Source organism: Plectropomus leopardus, chromosome 22 (assembly GCF_008729295.1).
Source record: "Plectropomus leopardus isolate mb chromosome 22, YSFRI_Pleo_2.0, whole genome shotgun sequence".
NCBI lineage: Eukaryota > Metazoa > Chordata > Actinopteri > Perciformes > Serranidae > Plectropomus > Plectropomus leopardus.
Genome location: NC_056484.1, coordinates 2,749,491 through 2,768,364, shown reverse-complemented (window position 1 = coordinate 2,768,364; position 18,874 = coordinate 2,749,491). Strand labels below are relative to the sequence as shown.

General features: G+C 37.7%; 1 protein-coding gene across 4 annotated transcripts in view; it reads left to right on the top strand.

Annotated features, from left to right (window-relative positions):
* The window catches only part of grip1 (glutamate receptor interacting protein 1), a 77,037-nt gene that overhangs the window by 47,463 nt on the left and 10,700 nt on the right, over nt 1-18,874 (top strand). For 2 of the 4 annotated variants that reach the window (XM_042511580.1, XM_042511579.1), the window contains exons 3-17: nt 2,299-2,434; nt 3,508-3,653; nt 4,829-4,912; nt 4,992-5,067; nt 5,164-5,309; nt 6,206-6,353; nt 7,409-7,578; nt 9,862-10,002; nt 10,115-10,264; nt 10,872-11,058; nt 11,292-11,437; nt 13,489-13,569; nt 13,931-14,000; nt 15,491-15,636; nt 17,722-17,866. In XM_042511580.1, coding sequence (XP_042367514.1) covers nt 2,299-2,434; nt 3,508-3,653; nt 4,829-4,912; nt 4,992-5,067; nt 5,164-5,309; nt 6,206-6,353; nt 7,409-7,578; nt 9,862-10,002; nt 10,115-10,264; nt 10,872-11,058; nt 11,292-11,437; nt 13,489-13,569; nt 13,931-14,000; nt 15,491-15,636; nt 17,722-17,866 — 1,972 coding nt within the window. The remainder of the gene's footprint in view (nt 1-2,298; nt 2,435-3,507; nt 3,654-4,828; nt 4,913-4,991; nt 5,068-5,163; nt 5,310-6,205; nt 6,354-7,408; nt 7,579-9,861; nt 10,003-10,114; nt 10,265-10,871; nt 11,059-11,291; nt 11,438-13,488; nt 13,570-13,930; nt 14,001-15,490; nt 15,637-17,721; nt 17,867-18,874) is intronic. The other 2 variants (XM_042511581.1, XM_042511582.1) reach the window with 1 other exon arrangement.

Sequence of the window (18,874 nt, the reverse complement as noted above, 5' to 3'; positions counted from 1 at the left end):
AGCTGGTGGCCTACTTACAACTATCACACTGCTGCAATCACAATCTTACAATATTTCTGTAACAAGTAAATGTTGTATCACTAGGCGGGTTTCCATTACAGATATGTGCAAAACGTATTATTTTTGAAATGTCGATAAAACACAATTGTGAGATGACTGTGTTTCCATTGAATGAAGTTCAGCGACTTCTGCTGTGGTGATAACAGGTTAAGAAGTATGGTGATCGACGTTTTAACATCAGCAGGTTTATTGCTGTTGCAGCCGTCATTATTTCCAATCCAAGGCCATGTAGGCGTGTTATGTGAGCGATAATGGAAAGGCGAGCCCCTCATACGTGAGAGGATGATTCACTCAACTTTCGAAGAGTTATGTGATGCAATAACAGCTCCTGTAGCTCCTGCTGCATCATGAGGGAGCCAGTTCCTCCTGACATGCACACAGCCATAGCATCATGTGACGTGTAAAAGCGGGAAAAAAGTGTTTCCAATGCAGTTTTGCAAAATATGACTTTTTCGAATTAGCTGAAATACCACCTCACATGGGTGTAAAAACGTCTTCTTTTTTGCAATAAATGGGAGTCTCACTCGCTGCAGTTGCAACAAAACAAAAACAAATTTAATTAACCCGCCAATTTCTTGCAACAGAGCAAAATACACAAATCACAGAAACATATAAACTTTTTACTCTTGCTCTCGCGAATGTTGTCACTGGTGCGTTCAGTTTGCTTCAGTTGGAGTGAAAGTTCGTGTAGCCACCGTTTTTAAAAAATCTGCCATTTAGTGAAACAGTCATCGCTGCGTTGGCAGTGACTGCTGCCTGCTGACAGCGACAGCCAAAAATGCAGTATTAAACAGTAAAGTTACTGCGTCATGGTGACAGCAGCGAGGGGAGTCGGCGTTAGGCAGCGACCTCCAGTTACTGATGAAGGTGCTTTAAATGGATGGCGATCTTAACATTATTTAAATGTACATATTACATATTATAAGTGATGAAGCTCTGTGACGTAACATTACTAAAGTTACCGTTTTAGCTAACATTAGCTCGCACAATCAATGCAGAGTTGCATTAGTCATTACGGAGAAGTTAGCTCAGTAAAACGCGTTTGTATTCCCCATTCAGTTTTTTTGTTTTGCTGCTACTGTTGGAGCAGCCGAGAGGTTCTTCCAGATCTCCCAGACATTGTTTACAAAACTAACGTCACACAGAAAGTAAAGGTACAGTAGAAAATGGTACACTTGGGGGATGCCGCTGCAGTGATGGCGACTTGTTCTGGTACTTTCTGGGATTTGTGCATACTCCCAGTCCTCTCCGAATCTTTTTTTATTGTCAAAGTCGTGTTGTGTATCACCAGCTTCAGAGCAACTAGTAAAACTTTGAAACCAGTAAGTGGAACTGGTAAGCTTTATCACTGGTGAAATGAACTGGTAGAGCTTTGGAAGGAGCCGTTATTATTTCAGATCCGTGTCCACAAAGCGGAACGACCACTGATGATCTCTGTAGTGGAATTTAAAAGCGCAGACAGACGGGACGCTCTGCTGCAGACAGACTTTTCTTTAGTCTGAGGAGAATCTATTTCACATTGATAGTAGCGTCTCAAATCGTGCCGCTCTTTTCCTCAGAGAGAAGCTTTGTTGTAGCTCGGCTTCTTTCAGTCTGGAGTTAAATGACAGTTTGTGAAGTTGCACTTGCAGAAAGTTTCTCCCCAGCCGCCGCCGCCGCCGCCGCCGCTGCAGAAAACTGGTTCATCTCACATTTGATCAGAATAGAAGATTTTCTCTCTCAGGCTGCGAGTCAGCGCTGACGTTTTGGGGAAGTTGAAAAGGACGCTGATGCTCTCTGTAAATCCTCTTTGGAGGAGGAAGCTGAGGGAGGAGACGAAGACAGCGATGGTCACCGCCAAAGATCAGAGTCTTAATCCTGTCTGAATGAAAGCGGGTGAAGCTCTGCGTGATTAATATTAAAATACAACATTTGAATGAAATCCGGCTTCCTGTTCTATCACCTGAGGGCCGGTCACATCAGATTGTACCAGGTCTACTCTGAAATATCTCCCCTCTCTCTCTATCCGTCTCTGCCGCTGTTAAATATTTCAGCCGTTTGATGAAATATAGATGGACGACAGAGTAGAGGATGACTTCACTCCTTTTCCCAGATTATTATTTTATTTCCCTGCTGAGCGGAGAAAACTGAAGTCAGAGGGCACGGACTGAGAAGACGGACAGATGGAAGAAATAAAACTGGACGTGCAGTAAAACAGTTTTATGGGAGATTAAGTCCGCCTGTCTTTGTGTTTCATAGACGAGTTTCGGGGCTGCTCGGTGGTGGAGCTGATGAAGAAGGAGGGGACGACGCTCGGACTGACGGTCTCAGGCGGCATCGACAAAGATGGGAAGCCCCGGGTCTCAAACCTGCGACAGGGAGGCATCGCCGCCAGGTAACTGTCAGCTCTTCTTCCTCAGTGTTATTTTTATTTTTATTGTGTTTAACTTGTTCTAATCTGCTCTGGATTTATCCCGTTCTGTTACTCGACTCCGGCAAATTGACATTATTTAACGTGAGGGAAGAAGGCGTCCAAAAGTTAACAAGGAATTATTATAAAGTCCAAGAAAATCACCTGAAGATTAGCAAAATAGAAAAGTTTTTTTTAAAAAAACAAGGCCAGATAACAATCAGCTCTTCATCTTTGGTGTTTTTCCTTTTTTATTGTGTTTTAATTTGTCATAATCTGCTCTGGATCTGTCCTGTTCTGTTTCTCGACTCCAGCAGATAAATTCAGAAATTAGACTTTCTGTCATTATTGTAAAATCATGTTAAAGCAGTTTTTAACCCTTTAAAACCAGAGCAAATTGGCTTTATTTATCAAAAACATGGGAAAAAGGCACCCAAAATTTGTAAGAACTTAGTATAGTACAAGAAAATGACCTGAAGATAAGTAAAAAACAAAAAAAGGCAAGACATGGAAAAAGAGATTAAAATAAATAATAATTTGGGAACATAGACTCAAATATGTAATTATGATATGTATTTAAAAAAAATGCTTTTCAAAAAATTATTTGCTAAATCTACTAATTTCTTACAATTTGTTGAACTTTTCTTACCAAGTTGCTCACTGTGTTTTTTAAAAGAAGTTACACCAATTCTCAACCAAATTTTGGGAATGTCCTTCTTGTTATTTCTTTGTACTGATTGGCTGACGTATACCACAGTACTAATATATCTGCAATAATGCGATAACAGCTGATTTAACAGCCCAACTGATGTATCCGTCCTGCTTTCTCTTCTTACAAATGCGTCCAAAATAACGTCTTTTTTGTTGCTGAAATTCTGCAGACACTGAGGCCGCATTAAACTTGTGTTAATTCAGCCTGATCACGTTAACTTGGGTCAGGAGTCCCGTCTGTGGCGTCTCCTCTGGCTCACCTCACGGCGAGCTTCTCCCTGCTCGGCTTACACAAAGTTAACTTCATTAAAGTGAAATCAGAGCTGATGTTTTGGCTGCTTGTTCAGGAGCGACCAGCTGAACGTGGGCGACTACATCCGAGCCGTTAACGGCATCAACCTGGCCAAGTTCAGACACGATGAGATCATCAGTCTGCTGAAGAACGTCGGGGAGCGAGTCGTCCTGGAGGTCGAGTACGAGCTGCCGCCTGTCTGTAAGTACTGCCAGATAGTAGTACTAGAGATGGAATTTAACAAAGTACATTTATTTTTTGATAATTTTGGCTCTGTTCATGCATTAAGGCATAGATTTTGGCAAGATTGTGGATTGTTGTTTAATCTTTGAATTTTTAGCTCAAATCCTACAATAAGTGTAAAAAACACTGTTAAACAAAATTATTACGTTCAAACTGATTAGTGCAAAAATAAAAATGCTCCATTTAAACCCATTCAGACTGCGATTTTTGATCCCACAGCCATCAAAACATAAAAACATGCATTGTATTATTTCTGGGTGTCATTCTGGGCTTTTGGATTGGAATTTGTTATTTTTACTATTTTCCACCTGATGATGTCATTTTTACCATATTTGGCATATGGAGAAAATACAGGCTGCTTCCACTATGTGCACTGTCACAATCAATGTGCTTTTTTAATCTAAAAGCATAGTGACATCATGAGGATATTTATAAATAGGACTAATGTTGGTTAAAAAAAAATCAACTCAGTGAAAGTAGAAAATCATATCAATGTATAATATTTTTTACAGCCTGGTTCTGAAGTGCATTTTGTATGCAGAGCTGTGAGTGAGTATTTGTCACTGCACAAAAAATAATAATGTATAAAAATCTGTGCTGCTGCTAATCATTGACATATCCCAGACTGTGATAATAATAAAAAAATCAACTTTGCATGTAGTATATTGAAAATAATATTTGATATTTATGATTAGGACCGATGGTTAAAAAATAGATTCAATGAATGTGGAAAATAATATTAATGTATAATGTTTTTTAAAGCTTGATTTTGAAAAGTGATACGAGTGTGTGTAATATTAAAGCGGGCCCTAAGGGTTGAAGCGCTTTTTCTTGAGTATTTCCATTTTATGCCACTTTTTACTTCTGTACTACATCTCATAGGTAAACATTGATAAATATAAACATCGGATATAATAGAAAACCTCTGAAAGAAAGTTTGCTGCACTCTTGACCTCGGTCAGGTTTTGAGTAGAGAACTTTTATTTGCAGTAGAGTATTTTCACAGTGTGGTATTAGTACTTTTACTCAAGAAAAGGACCTGAATCCTTCCTCCACATGTGTATTAGGAGTTGTACTCAGTGTTGTGGAGGTCAGAGGTGATGCTGATGCGTCGTTGCTGTGGTGTGTTGCAGCGGTGCAGGGGTCAGGCGTCATGTTCAAGAACGTGGAAGTCACGCTTCACAAAGAGGGAAACAGCTTCGGCTTCGTCATCAGAGGTGAGTAGAGCTCAGTGTGTGTGTGTGTGTGTGTGTGTGTGTGTAGAGATAAATACATGATTGTGTGTTTTTTTTGCAGGTGGCGCTCATGAAGACAGGAACAAGTCACGCCCGATCGTCATTACAACCATCAGGCCAGGTGGTCCGGCTGACAGGTGGGTGACCTCTGCCCTCTCTGTCCATCTTGAGGGTTTGTTTTGTCCCTCAGGAGCCTCTGTAGAAACTGATAACTGCCCTTTCTTTTTCTCCAGGGAAGGAACCATCAAGCCAGGCGACCGGTTGCTAAGCATCGACGGGATCCGTCTCCACGGCAGCACGTTATCAGAGGCCATGAGCATCCTGAAGCAGTGCGGGCAGGAAGCAACGCTGCTGCTCGAGTACGACGTCTCCGTGATGGGTCAGTTTAAACTCTGTTTAATACTCAATATTTACAGTAAAAGTTGGACCAAAAAGCATTAGTCGATCAATGTGAAATTAATCAGCAACTATTTTAATAATCAATTGTATCATTTTAGAGCAAAAATGCCGAAAATTTGATGATTCCAGCTTTTTAATTTGAGGGTTTTCAGCTTTTCTTTGTTTTGCATGAAAGTAAATATAAAATTGTTGGGTTTCGGACAGTTTGGACATTTGATTATTCTTCATGGTCTGATGTTCTATAGACCAAACAACCAGATGACAGACAAAATAATCAGCAATCAATAATCAGTAGTCATTTGTGTCAATTTGTGTCACTAATATCCAACGTTTTTGCGGGTCCATGAATGCATGAATCTTTTTATCTCCTTCGCAGCTGAATGTCACTCCTGAGGTGGATAATTGATCTGTTGACACATTCACAGCTGATCAGATCGATAGATGAGAAGAGGTATTTGCAGATTTTTGTAGGTGTAGGTGTACGTTTGTAGGCCCAGCAGAGTGAACGGTTTAGTTTCACTTTTAAAGCGCCTGATGTTCTGCTGCGCGTCTGCCTCTACTGCGCTGTACATAACCTGACGGTGTTTTAATATGGCTCTTAATTAACGTCCAGCTCCACTGAGACTATGGCGGGACAAATTGGACTATGGCGGTCTGCCATAGTCTTTGTTACTAATGGGAAAGACTGATGTAAATTTGAGTATCATCTGCATAATAATGATGGGAAATATTGTTATTGTGAATATTGAATTTAGTTTAATAACATGTACAGAATTAACAAAAGAGGACCAAGAACTGAGCCCTGTGGAACTCCACAATAAGGTTTTATATTGTAAAAATATAAAAACTTTGTGTTTTTGTTGTTTCCTTTTTCAGATTCTGTTGCCACGGCGTCAGGGCCACTGCTGGTTGAGGTTGCCAAGGCGACAGGCTCCAGTCTGGGCGTGGCTTTGTCGACCTCCATGTTCTGCAGCAAGCAGGTCATCATCATCGACAAGGTCAAACCAGCCAGCATAGCAGACAGGTACCTGACCTCTGAATCCTGCTTAAAACAGGGTCATATCATCACATTTTTATTATTATTGTAATTTTTTAGAGTGTTTCAAAATTGGATTGTTACACTGCATCAACTTCATAATCTCATTTTTGTCGACAAAATTAATCTGCAGCTGCTTTGATTATCATTTAATGGTTTAAGGAAATGCCAAATCTAATATTTCAAGGTTGTAAAATGTGAGAATTTGGAGTTTGAGTTTAATATTTTGGGTTTTGAAAATATTGGACAAAACAATTGATGACCTTTGAAATCACTTCAGGCTCTAGGATTTTTTTAACAGGCTCTTTAAATTTTCTGTAGACCAAGCAATTAATTGAGGAAATTATCAGTAACAAACAATTGTTAAGTGCAACGCTGTCTTGTTTAAACTCCATTTGCTAAAAGTTTGTTAATAATTGGCTGTAATGTATTTTTTTTTTTTTACTAAGGGCTCAAAAGAGGGTCAAAAACATTCAAATATTAGTAAATGTAAAGCCCCTGGCGCATAGATCCGGTGCTATTTCTAAAACATTCGGGGCCGAAGCCTCGGACGTTGACAGGCCTAATGATGGCACTGTGTAACAGGTTGCTATAAATACATAAAGTAGGTGGATGGTATGACAGTATATTAAAGTACACACAGTGTATACAGTGTACTTGTATTTATATTAGATTTAGAGTTCAAATTCAGGTCATGGTGAAAGTGGTCTTCAATGCTTCCAAAAGGATTATGTTTATCTTTGTGTAACCTTTCATATAATTTTGGCATAAATTAAATCGAATGTGTTCGGTCTACAAAGGCTGTTATATAAGCACAGGCTTTGAATATATTTATGAACATAATTTCAAAAGCTCAAAATCTTTTTGAACCTTATGAGATTGAATTTATTACTCTTTTATTAACCTTTGCTAAAATTATCTAAATTGAATATCAAAACGACCTCCTGACCAAAGCTATGTTTTCACTTGCTTTTCTACTTTTGCGTGTGTGTGTGTGTGTGTGTGTGTGTGTGTGTGTGTGTGTGTGTGTGTGTGTCGTGCAGGTGTGGAGCTCTTCATGCAGGAGATCATATTCTGTCTGTTGATGGGAAGTCGATGGAGTTTTGTTCTCTGGCTGAAGCCACTCAGCTGCTCTCCGCCTCCTGTCAGACCGTCCGCATGGAGATCCTGCCACAGCACCAGACCCGACCGGCCCTGAACGCACCACAGCAGGGTAGAAACCAAAACATTCCCACTCCTAATTTGTTAAAACTAGTGTTGGCCCTCAGTGTGTGACACTGACACACGCAGGCACACTTTAACGCACCGGGCGGCTTGTTAGCTTATGTATTCAGGGCTTGTAAGGTCATGAAAAACCTGGAAAAGTCATGGAATTGGCAAATAGGAAAATTTCAGATGTGGAAAAGTTGTGGGAAAACTGAATGTACCCTGAAGGTTTTGGAAAAGCCATGGAAATCTGTTTCACAAGCCTTTTATAAGAAGACATGATGTGTTTAAGGACAGTCAGAAATTTTAAAATCCAACGCTAATTTTTGTTTTTACACTTTCTGGCTGTGATAAATGGTGTCATTTCTGGTGATTTTTTTTGAAAATGAAAAAAAAATTTTTTTTAAAGATAACATTGGAAAGCTTTTTTTCAATTTAATTTTTTACATAAATCACCAAAAATAAAACCCCAAAAAACCTTCAAAGAAATGCTTATGAACCCCGATAGTGTCTTTTCAAAATAAAGTACAATATAAACATATTGAACGCACCACAACATAGTATTAAATCAATCTATATTCATGTTTAAATTAAATATAGGGTGCTGCTACTGAGTGTCAATCAAGAAGTGATAAAAAAATAAAGTTTAAATGCGTTCTGGGCTTTTGTTATAACCCTCAGCACGCTTCAGTGTTTTTTAGCTCAGCAGACGTTCGGGCATATTTTTATTCATTTTTTTAACTCTTATTTGTTAATTTTTTTGTACACAAATATAAACAATATGCAGAGGAGGATTCGGATGATAAGCCTGTTTATCCAACAGCAGAAGGGCAGCAATCTGTTCAACAGACGCGGCGATGATAAAATACATTTCTCTGCCAAATAAGAAAGAATGGTTAACAAACACCACGAGTCTGATTTAGAAACATCCTCAGGGACAAAACAGAGAGAGAGTGTCTCTGCGTGTCTTTTCGGATCAGGTCACAGGAGCAAAACAGTTTAACTGAACGCACAAGACTCAAAACAAGTTAGTGACAGACTCAGAGTCTCAGAGTCTGTAGTAGCTCTGAGAGAAAAACTGTAGAGTGATGAAAAAGTACCTTTACTTTTCTAGTACCTTTAATTCTGCCTTCTTCTGATTATACTTTCATTTATACACGAGGGCCACTTCTGAAAAATGACAGGAGGCCAGGGGCCAGTCGCAGCAGCCCCGTACATATTTCAAGGAATTTAGGACATTTCGAGGATTTTGGAACATTTCTGGGATTTTAGGACATTTCTAGGATTATATCACGTTTCTCAGATTTTAGGACATTTCTAGGATTTTAGGATGTTTCTCGGATTTCAGGACATTTTAGGATATTTCTAGGATTCTAGGACATTTCTTGGATTTTAGGACGTTTTTATGGATTTTAAGACATTTCTAGGATTTTAGGGCATTTGTAGGATTTTACAATAAGAAGTTTCTGGGATTTCAGGACATTTCTGGGATTATATCACATTTCTCAGATTTTAGGACATTTCCCTGATTTTAGGATGTTTCTTGGATTCCAGGACATTTCTAAGATTTTAGGACGTTTTTATGGATTTTAAGACATTTCTAGGATTTTAGGGCATTTGTAGGATTTTTTGTAGGTTTGTACAGGTAAGATTTATAGGCATTTGTATGTTTGTAGATAAGATGTTTCCGGGTTTTCGGACGTTTCTCAGACTTTAGGACGTTTCTAGGATTTTGGGATGTTTCTAGGATTTTAGGACCATTTTAGGATTTTAGGACGTTTCTAGTATTTCAGGACTATTTTCGGGTTTTAGGAGTGTTCTCAGCTGACGGCATCCAGTGGTGTAAAGGTGGCGTATGGCGTTGAGATCTTACACAGAAAGCACTGCAGTATTTGGTGGTATTTGAAGACTTTGGAAAGAGAACGAGCTGGTTTGTCAGGCTACAGCGTGTGTGTGTCTGATTCGACGCAGATTTAAAACTCGGCTTTACTCGACATGTTTTAAAACAGGAAACGTTTTCGCCGCAGGCGTCTTTACGGTGATGTTTCATGTGTTTTCTGCAGTAAAGGACATGAATACTTGTTGCACGTGTGGGACCCTGAACGCATCACAACACAATGATCTCACATGGAAATAATTTATCAAATGAAAATGAACATATAAAAGATTACATGAATAAGATGTGATCTTTTATACAGCTGTGGTGCATGCAGCTCTGACCTCTGACCTTTGACCTTTCCTCCTGTCTTAACCTAAATACCCTCCTCTGTGTGTGTGTTTGTGCGCGCAGTCAAGGTGCAGCGTAGTCCCCGCCCCCCCGAGCACGCTGACGAGGGGCGCGTCGCCTCCAACCTCCCCCGCCACCAGTACAACACGGAAGGCCCCGACCAATCAGCTGCCAGGTCGCACAACCGCCATACAAACAACCCTCGTACGTCCCGCCTCTCTCTCTCTCACTTCCTGTGGTGTGATGTTTTCTCGTCAGAGTGAGACCTCTTCTCTTCACCCTCATCTTCATCTTCATCGTCTCTCTCTCTCTGCAGCGCTCAGCCACTCGTTCTCGCCCGGCTCCATGTCGGCCTACAGCCTCTCGTCCCTCAACATGAGCACGCTGCCCAGGAACATGTATCCCACGAGTCCACGGGGCACGCTGATGAGGAGGAAGGCCAAGAAGAAGGACTTCAAGAGCTCCTGTTAGTATTTTTTACTGTGGTATCAGTACTTTTACTTGGACCTATATTTACATCAAAAAAAAAAAAGAAGAAGAAACCCAAAGCAGACACAAATTCAGTCCAATGTGTAAAAAAAAATTAAAAACATGAAACTAAACTAAATTAAATTAAATTAAATTAGATTAAACTTGCGTACTGCTGCTCATCTTTAAAATGTTGTATTTTCCTTGATTTTATGCATTTTATATATTCTATTTTTATGCTTATTTTAACTTTTTATCCTGATTTTATCTGACTTTTACTAGTATTATCAAGTGGATTTTATCCATTTGAAGATGCATTTTATGTGTTCTGATTTTATTTTATTTTTACGTGCAGGTTTTATTATGTCTTTTGTCTTTTATGTGTCTCTGATGTGAAGCTCTTGGTGCATTTAATTTATTTCTCGTAAAGCACGTTGGGCTTCATTTCTTTCTATAAAAGGTGCCACACAAATAAAGTTTATTATTGTTATTATTAAATTAAATAAAATAACATTCAATTAAACAAAAAAAACAGAATAAAATAAAATAAAATATGACCTTGATGCTTATTAACGGCTCATCTTGTCGCTCTTTCTCTCTGTCAGTGTCTCTGGCGTCCAGCACCGTGGGTCTCGCCGGTCAGGTCGTTCACACGGAAACAACGGAGGTGACGTTGCTAGGCGACGGCATCATGGGGTTCGGCCTGCAGCTGCAGGGTGGAGTCTTCGCCACGGAAACGCTCTCCTCGCCACCACTCATCGCTTACATCGACCCTGACAGCCCCGCAGAGAGGTAACGAGACCAAACATGATACAGCAGTACTGCAATGGTACTTTGCTTACCAATATTAAAAAATACATATTGTACTTAATGTATATTTCACCTGACAAAATAAAACATGAAAACGAGATAATTTAAATAGGAGGCAAAAAATTAATACTAAGAAGCCCTGACCTCTGTTCTGTGTGTGTGTGTGTGTGTGTGTGTGTGTGTGTGTGTGTGTGTGTGTGTGTGTGTGTGTTCAGGTGTGGTATCCTGCAGATCGGCGACAGGATTTTGTCCATAAATGGAGTTCCTACTGAAGACTCGACTCTGGAGGAAACCAATCAGCTGCTCAGAGACTCGTCCATCACGGCTCAGCTCACTCTGGAGATCGAGTTCGACGTGGCCGGTAACCTCACACACACACACACACACACACACACACACACACACACACACACCTGGGAAATTTCCTCCGAGTTTCGATTGGAGCTGCGATAGTTTTTAAAAATAAATTTACCTGAAGTCGATATTTTAGACCCTAAAGCCAACAAACGGTGATTAAAATGCTCCAAAAAACCATTTTCATGCCAAATCCAACATCCTGTTCTGAACTATCGTACTGTATATCATTTTTAAGATTTATTTGATTCTATTGCGCCTTATTTTGTTGCTGCTGCTGCGATGTGAGCAGCTGTAATGTTTCATTTTTGTTTGGTTCAGGGTTAGTTTTCTTTGATTTCTTGCTACAGAAACAAAGAACAAAACATTTTTATTGATAAAGCAAACAAAAACAAATGGCCTCAATGCTTGCATTAATTTTTTATAATTTTATATTTTTCTCATGAAGTGCTGCAATAATGTTTCTCGGTTATTCCAGATTTTTAAAATTATTTTATTGTACTTTATTTAGTGATTTATTGACTCAGTGTTTTATTTAAATATTCATTATTCAATTATCAGCGAGACCTTTTTGTTCTTTTCATGTGTTTGCAAGACTGGAATGACGATAAAGAATCCTTAATCCTCGATCCTTGATCTGAACCCGTACAGGTCCTGGGTCAGGTCCCGGGTCAGGTCTCGGGTCAGGTCTCGGGTCAGGTCCCGGGTCAGGTCCCGGGTCAGGTCTCGGGTCTTTTTCTTAAAAGAAACACACAAAGTTTTGACGAATGTTCATTTTTATTTGGTTTAGGTTTCTTGTTTTTCTCTTTTTTTTTCTTAGATTTTGTTTAATTTTTGTCTTCTGCAAGACAAACCGGCAGTCTGGTGTCTGCGTCCCTCAGTCTGTGTTTACTTCTTCTTCTGTGGTGTCTCGCTGTAATCTGTCCACCTACGCCTGAGCTCAGTAAAACAACATGTTGTCATCAGTGACTCATGACTGACGCTGTGAGAAATCGCAGCATCTCCAGCGACATGAGCAGCGTATATGGCCAAAAGTATTTGGACACCGGTCTGGTTCCAGCACTCTGAACTGCTGCACATATCTCAGATTTAATTACAGATAAATATGTTTGGTTTGGGGCTCGCTGATGAAAAAACTACTGAGACAATCAGGCGGATTTATAAAAATACTCGCACAACGACAGAGAAAAATAGAGAAAAACAACTCTTAAATTTAATGATGTCAGGTGGAAAAAAAGGTCGCTCTCTACTGAACAACAAAACAAAATAACTCACGGGCTCATGAGTTTGAAAGGCATGTTTTTTATAAACAAAATGTTTTTTATAAACAAAAATTTCAATAAAAGAAATTTAAATAAAAATCACTCTTTTTTTTCTTTAAAATTGGCCAGAAATAAAAAACAAAACAAAAAAAGTTGCTTTTTTTTAAAAAAAAAACACATGATTTTCAAACATGCATGTTTTCTATAAACATCGCCAAAAAACTAAAAAGAATAAAAAGTAGCCACACATTTTTAAAGAACAGAAATTGCCATATTTCTTTAAAAAATCACAAAAAAAATGTTTTAAATCCCCAAAAATTATTAAAGAAAAAAAATCCTTGTTTTATTTTTTAAAAATGGCAGTAAAAGAAACGGGGAACAAAATTCAGCCTTTTAAATTAATATGCTCCTCCGCTAAATAAAAAACATAAGTCCCTCCTCAGTGCTTAAAAACCGCCCCCTCCCCTTTCATAAATAAAAAACAGTCCCTAATTTATATTTAAATATTCAGTTTTAATCTTGTTCTGAATTCATTATTTCTTTAAAATATTATATATTATGTAAAAACTGTATTATATAGTGATGAAGGAGAACTGATAAGGAGCATCGACAGACAATTCAGAGAATATTTGCATCATAATCATGGAAAAATCATGAAAATTTATTGGTAAAAAATCTATATGAATCCTGTTTATTCAAAGGAACATGAACCACGAAATGTTCCTAACATGAAAAATGCGTAAAACCGTCTCCGTGTGTCTCTTCGTGTCTCTTCGTGTCTCTTTTTGTCTCTCAGAGTCGGTGATTCCCAGTTCAGGAACGTTTCACGTGAAGCTCCCGAAGAAACCCGGAGTGGAGCTCGGAATCACCATCAGCTGTGAGTGAAGACGCAACAGTAAAAAAACAACAAGTTATTAGTAAATACATTAAAAAATATGCTAATGTGTACTTTGAGTATGCACGTCATAGTTTTGTTGATTTCATCTCTAACTTGGTGTTGCATCGTGTGCACGCATCCAAGTTTTATCCTGAATGAATGATTGCATCACCGCGTGTGACACACATTTGTCAGTTCAATATTAAATGACCTGCTTTGATTTCATTTTTCCTTTTTAACATTTAATCTCGCGGAGTAGAAGTGGAGTAAACAAGCTGAATAATTTACTGTTTTCTGTTTTGAACTTTTTCTCTCTGTGTGAAATCATCCGTAACCCGTCCGTCTCTCCGTCCGTCTGCAGCTCCGTCCAACAGGAAACCAGGTGATCCTCTGATCATCTCCGACATCAAGAAAGGCAGCGTCGCACACAGGTACGCACACAAAAACATTTTAACCATTTATTTTTGTCCGCGTTGAGAAAACAGGTACAAGGACGCAACCATTAACCCTTTTTAAATGTCAGAAAACTGGCTCGATTTCTTTCAAAAAGTGAGCACCGTAACAAGAAATGACACGAAAATTAGCTGGAATTTTTTTAGAAGTTACAAGAAAGTTACCAACGAAAAATACAAAAACTAAAAATTACAAAAAGAAATTACTAAGATAAAAATAAATAAATAAATCTTAATCTGGAAAGTAACTATAGTCATCAGATAAATGTAATGATGTATAAAGTAATAGAAAGTAGAAATACTCAAGTCAAGTACAAGTACTTAAAAACTATGTGCAGTACTTTGTAAATGTACTTAGTTACTTTCTGTCAGTGCAGCTGTGCTGAAGCTTGGTCAGCTGTCTGTAGTCGCTTAATTAGGCTAACAGTCCAGGTCAGTGTGTGTGTGTGTGTGTGTGTGTGTGTGTGTGTGTGTGTGTGTGTGTTTTGTAGGTCATGTGTTTTGGTTTGTTAAGCAGAAAATGTGAGTTAAAGGTCTTCTGTCAGCAGGTAGCATCTGCTCACTGTATGTTTTTTATACAGTCAGCACGTTTACATGATGTAAGAAAACGTGGAAATATTTCGTTAGTCCGACTAAAACTGGACTTTTAAAATATAAATATAAATACGTGTAAACATGTTAGTCTGAGTCAAATTTATAATTTCTAGACGTCGGACTAACACACCGTTATAATGCAGTTGGAAGTCGAGCTGTTTCATCGTGTGAACTCCTCAGTCGCTCTTCGTCACCGCGCCGGCCTCCTCGGTGTTTAGGGATAGGGACTGTTCGTTACTTATTAGGGTGGAAGAGGTGCTGCAAAACGGGTCAGTCATTTAAAAAAAAAAAAGAAAAAAGGAGAGCACTGAAGAAAAAACTTGTGTTTTTATTTTTTTTAAATTTTTTTGACAATAATTTCATTGGGTTTTCAAAAATTATACCAACAAACAGATGGTAAATTAAAAAAAAAGAATAAAAAAATTAGCACTGATGTGTTATTAATTATTTTTTATTGACAATAATCATAATTTTTCGACTGAAGTGAGGGACATACAACTTGAAATGGTTGTACTTTTTATTTATTTTAAATAAATAAATTTTAAAAATTCACACTCCAGCGACCGCCGTTTTCTGATAAATAAAGTACAGTCCCACAACACGGAAGCTAAGCTAATGTGCTAACGTACTGCTGTGGACGGGGCCGCAGCAAAACATATTTTATCCACCTAAAAAAATCAACACGAATTTAAGTGTGCGCTATATTTGAATGTTTGCTCTTCTTTACCGACACAACAGCTGATGGAGGCAGCGGCAGAGCAGCAGCTCCGCCCGTCAGCAGAGTGAAATGAAGTGAAGTCTGGTGTTTTTTTGATATTACGGCTTCAAATCGAATGGGTAGATAAAGTTTTTGTGTTCATGTTTTAATTTTTTAGGACGGGGACGTTGGAGCTCGGAGACAAGCTGCTGGCCATCGATAACATCCGCGTGGAGAACTGCTCGATGGAGGAGGCTGTTCAGATCCTGCAGCAGTGCGAGGAGCTCGTCAAACTCAAGATACGAAAAGACGAAGACAACTCAGGTTTGAAGTTTATCTGACCGCCATCGCTGCAGAGTAAAATCCTCATGCTAAATAAGAAAAACAAAATCTTAAGCGTCTTTTGTGCTGTAATTATCCATGTGGCCTCTTCGCCAAGAACACAGCAGGCAGAACAGTGACGAAGAGAAAAAACCTTTGAAACTTTAGCAAATTGGCTTAAATGCTTTCAATAACATGGGAAGAAAGAAATAAGTAGAAATAACCCCAAAATTAGCAATAAATTAGTAAAAAAAAAAAAAAAAATACTAGAAAATTTACCAGAAAATAAGCCAGAAAAAAACAAAACAAACATTAAAATAGAAAAAAAAGTAATTTAAAAATTATAATAATTTTGTAACATGATTTTAAATATGTAATTATAATTATTGTTTTTTCCTAGAAAAAATAAATTTCTAACTCTACTAATTTATTGCAATTTATGGCAAATTTCATACCAAGTTGCTTATTGACTTTTTTCAATGTTTTTGATAGAAATCGCACCAATCTGCTCATTAAAGGTTTAAATACATGTGAAAGGTGTCTGAAAGCAGCACAATTAAAACTGATGTCGCTCCAGGTTTCGAAGGGTTAATATCTGAGTCTTTTAGTGCGCTTCACTTCCCACCGACTCTCTGCAGTCACCAATAATGTCACGAATGTGTCACTGTGGCTGTGATGCTGAACTTTGTGAAGTGGACCGTTTTGGCAGTGAGGCTCATTTGCATAGAAAGGGCCTAATTTTGCTCCAAATTTATGCATATTACCTCATTTAAATACATGCAAATACCACAGAGCACCAAACGCTGCCTGGCAGCTCAGATTAAGGATTATTTTACTCTTTGTGGGTGCTTTTGAGAATTACACAGTTTCTATTTGTCTTATTTGTGCAAAAGCTGCACAATCCTTCAATGAATTCATCCATCAGTGTGCTGCAGTGGTTCTCAACTCACGACCCGCGGGCCAAATCTGGACCCTGTTAAGTTGCCGGGTGGCCCCAAAACCATTTTCTAATTCCCAATGAAAATAAAGTGATTCACGCTTGGAATTACTTTTGTATTTTTAGTATACATAAGGTGCCAGAGAGCATAAAACAGCATCAAAATAAAGATCTTTCATCAAATCCTCCAGTGCCAGTGGAGGACCCCCCTGACAGAGGTCCTACCAAAGCCCCTAATGTCTTAAAATCCTAGAAATGTCCAAAACTCCTAAAAATGTCATAAAATCTAACAGTGTCCTAAAATCCTATAAATATCTTAAGATCCTGTAAGTGTCCTAAAATCCTAGAAATGTCCTAAAATCCTAGAAATGTCCTAACATCCTACAAATGTACCAAAATCCTAGATGCGTCTTAAATTCCTATAAAGGTCAAAAAATCATAGAAACGTCCTAAATCCTATAAATGCCCTAAAATCCTAAAACATCCTAAAATCTGACAAACATCCCAAAGTCTGAAAAACATCCTAAAATAAAAAGAAAATGTCATAAAATCGTAGGAAAAAAAATCATGTCATAAAATACAAGGAATGTGCTAATATCCAAAAATGTCATAAAATCCTAAAAATGTTCTGAAATCCAAAAAATGTCAGAAAATCCCCAAAAAGCCCTAAAATCCTAGAAACATCCTAAAATCTGAAAAATGTATTAAAATCCTAAAAAAGTCCTGAAATACAAAAAATGTCGGAAAATTTCTAAAATCCTTGAACTGTCCCAAATTCCTATAAATGTCCTAAAAATTGAGATTCATCCTAAAATCCCTGAAATATCTTAAAATTCTAGAAATGTCCTTAAATCCTACAAATTTTCGAAAATTTGAAAAATGTCCTAAAATCCAAAAAAATTAAAAAAAAAACCTAGAAATGTCCTAAAATAAAAAAAAAAAAACACTAACAGTAAAATCTGAGAAATGTCCTTAAATCACAGTAACGTTTTAAAATCCGTGCAGCTTAAAGCAGGCTGGAGTCGAGACCCTTCAGTCCCTCGTTAACCCTTTAACGCCAGGTCTTTTTATTTTCCAGCATCTGTCCCATCATGCCGTGTGCTCACAGTGACCGCACCTGGTGTTGAATGAACCTTTATTGGTCGTTTCAGATGAACAGGAAGTGTCCGGCAGCATCATCTACACGGTGGAGCTGCAGAGGTACGGAGGCCCGCTGGGAATCACCATCTCAGGCACGGAGGAGCCCTTTGACCCCATCATCATCTCCTCACTGAGCAAAGGAGGGCTGGCTGAGAGGTACACACACACACACACACACACACACACACACACACACACCTGTGTCATCACTTGACGCGCACATTAATCCTGGAGCATTTTCAAGATTTAAATCGTTAATTTGTCACGTTGTGTATGCAGTGATGTTTGATATATGTGATATACTGTTGAGGATGTGCTAAAATGCTAATATGCAATTATTATTAATTGCAATTAATATGCAATTTCAAAAATAATGTCTGAAATAAGAGTCAAAATAATAATAATGATGGAAATTTGAAAAAGGTGTTAGTTAAATAATTGTAAAAATATATGTACTATAAGTATTTAAATCTTGAAGTGTTCTTACTCTGTCACATGTATTATTATCATTATTATGATATAAATCATGTAATAAATATTTAAAAAGTCTTTGTTAATAAAACTTTTCAGAACAGTCTAAAATGTGATTCACAGTATAAAAAATTAGAATAAATAATAACTTTTAATGAAATTTAAAACATTTTAGTGTCATTTTGAACATGAATACCTCCATTATATCTAACTCTTTAACAACCTGTTTATGTGTCAAATAAAATCACTTTTCTTAAACTTTATTGTGAATTAATGAAATTTAAAGATCAACAGTCTCAGATTTTTTCGTATCAGAATAAAGTGGAGAATGTCGCCCTCTGCTGATAGTAATGAATAACTGTAATTTTATTACAGTTTAATATAATTTTCTTTATGATTACTTCTTATTTTGTAAATTTTAAAATTGAAATTTAACATCGTATTTTGAATTTATAATTGCAAATACTATATTGGTGTGGCACTTTTGTACCTTTCTGAGATACTGTTTAAAATTATGTTTTATTTCTTCTTTTTCTTTTTTAAATAATGTTATCAGGCGTGAGAGAAATAACTAAATAACTAACTAAATAACTAATTAACTAAATAATGTGCAACTGTTTACAGAAGGGGGATAATGTCAAATGTGTGAAAATAACCTGAGGACGCCCTAACTTTGCATGGATGTATATCTCT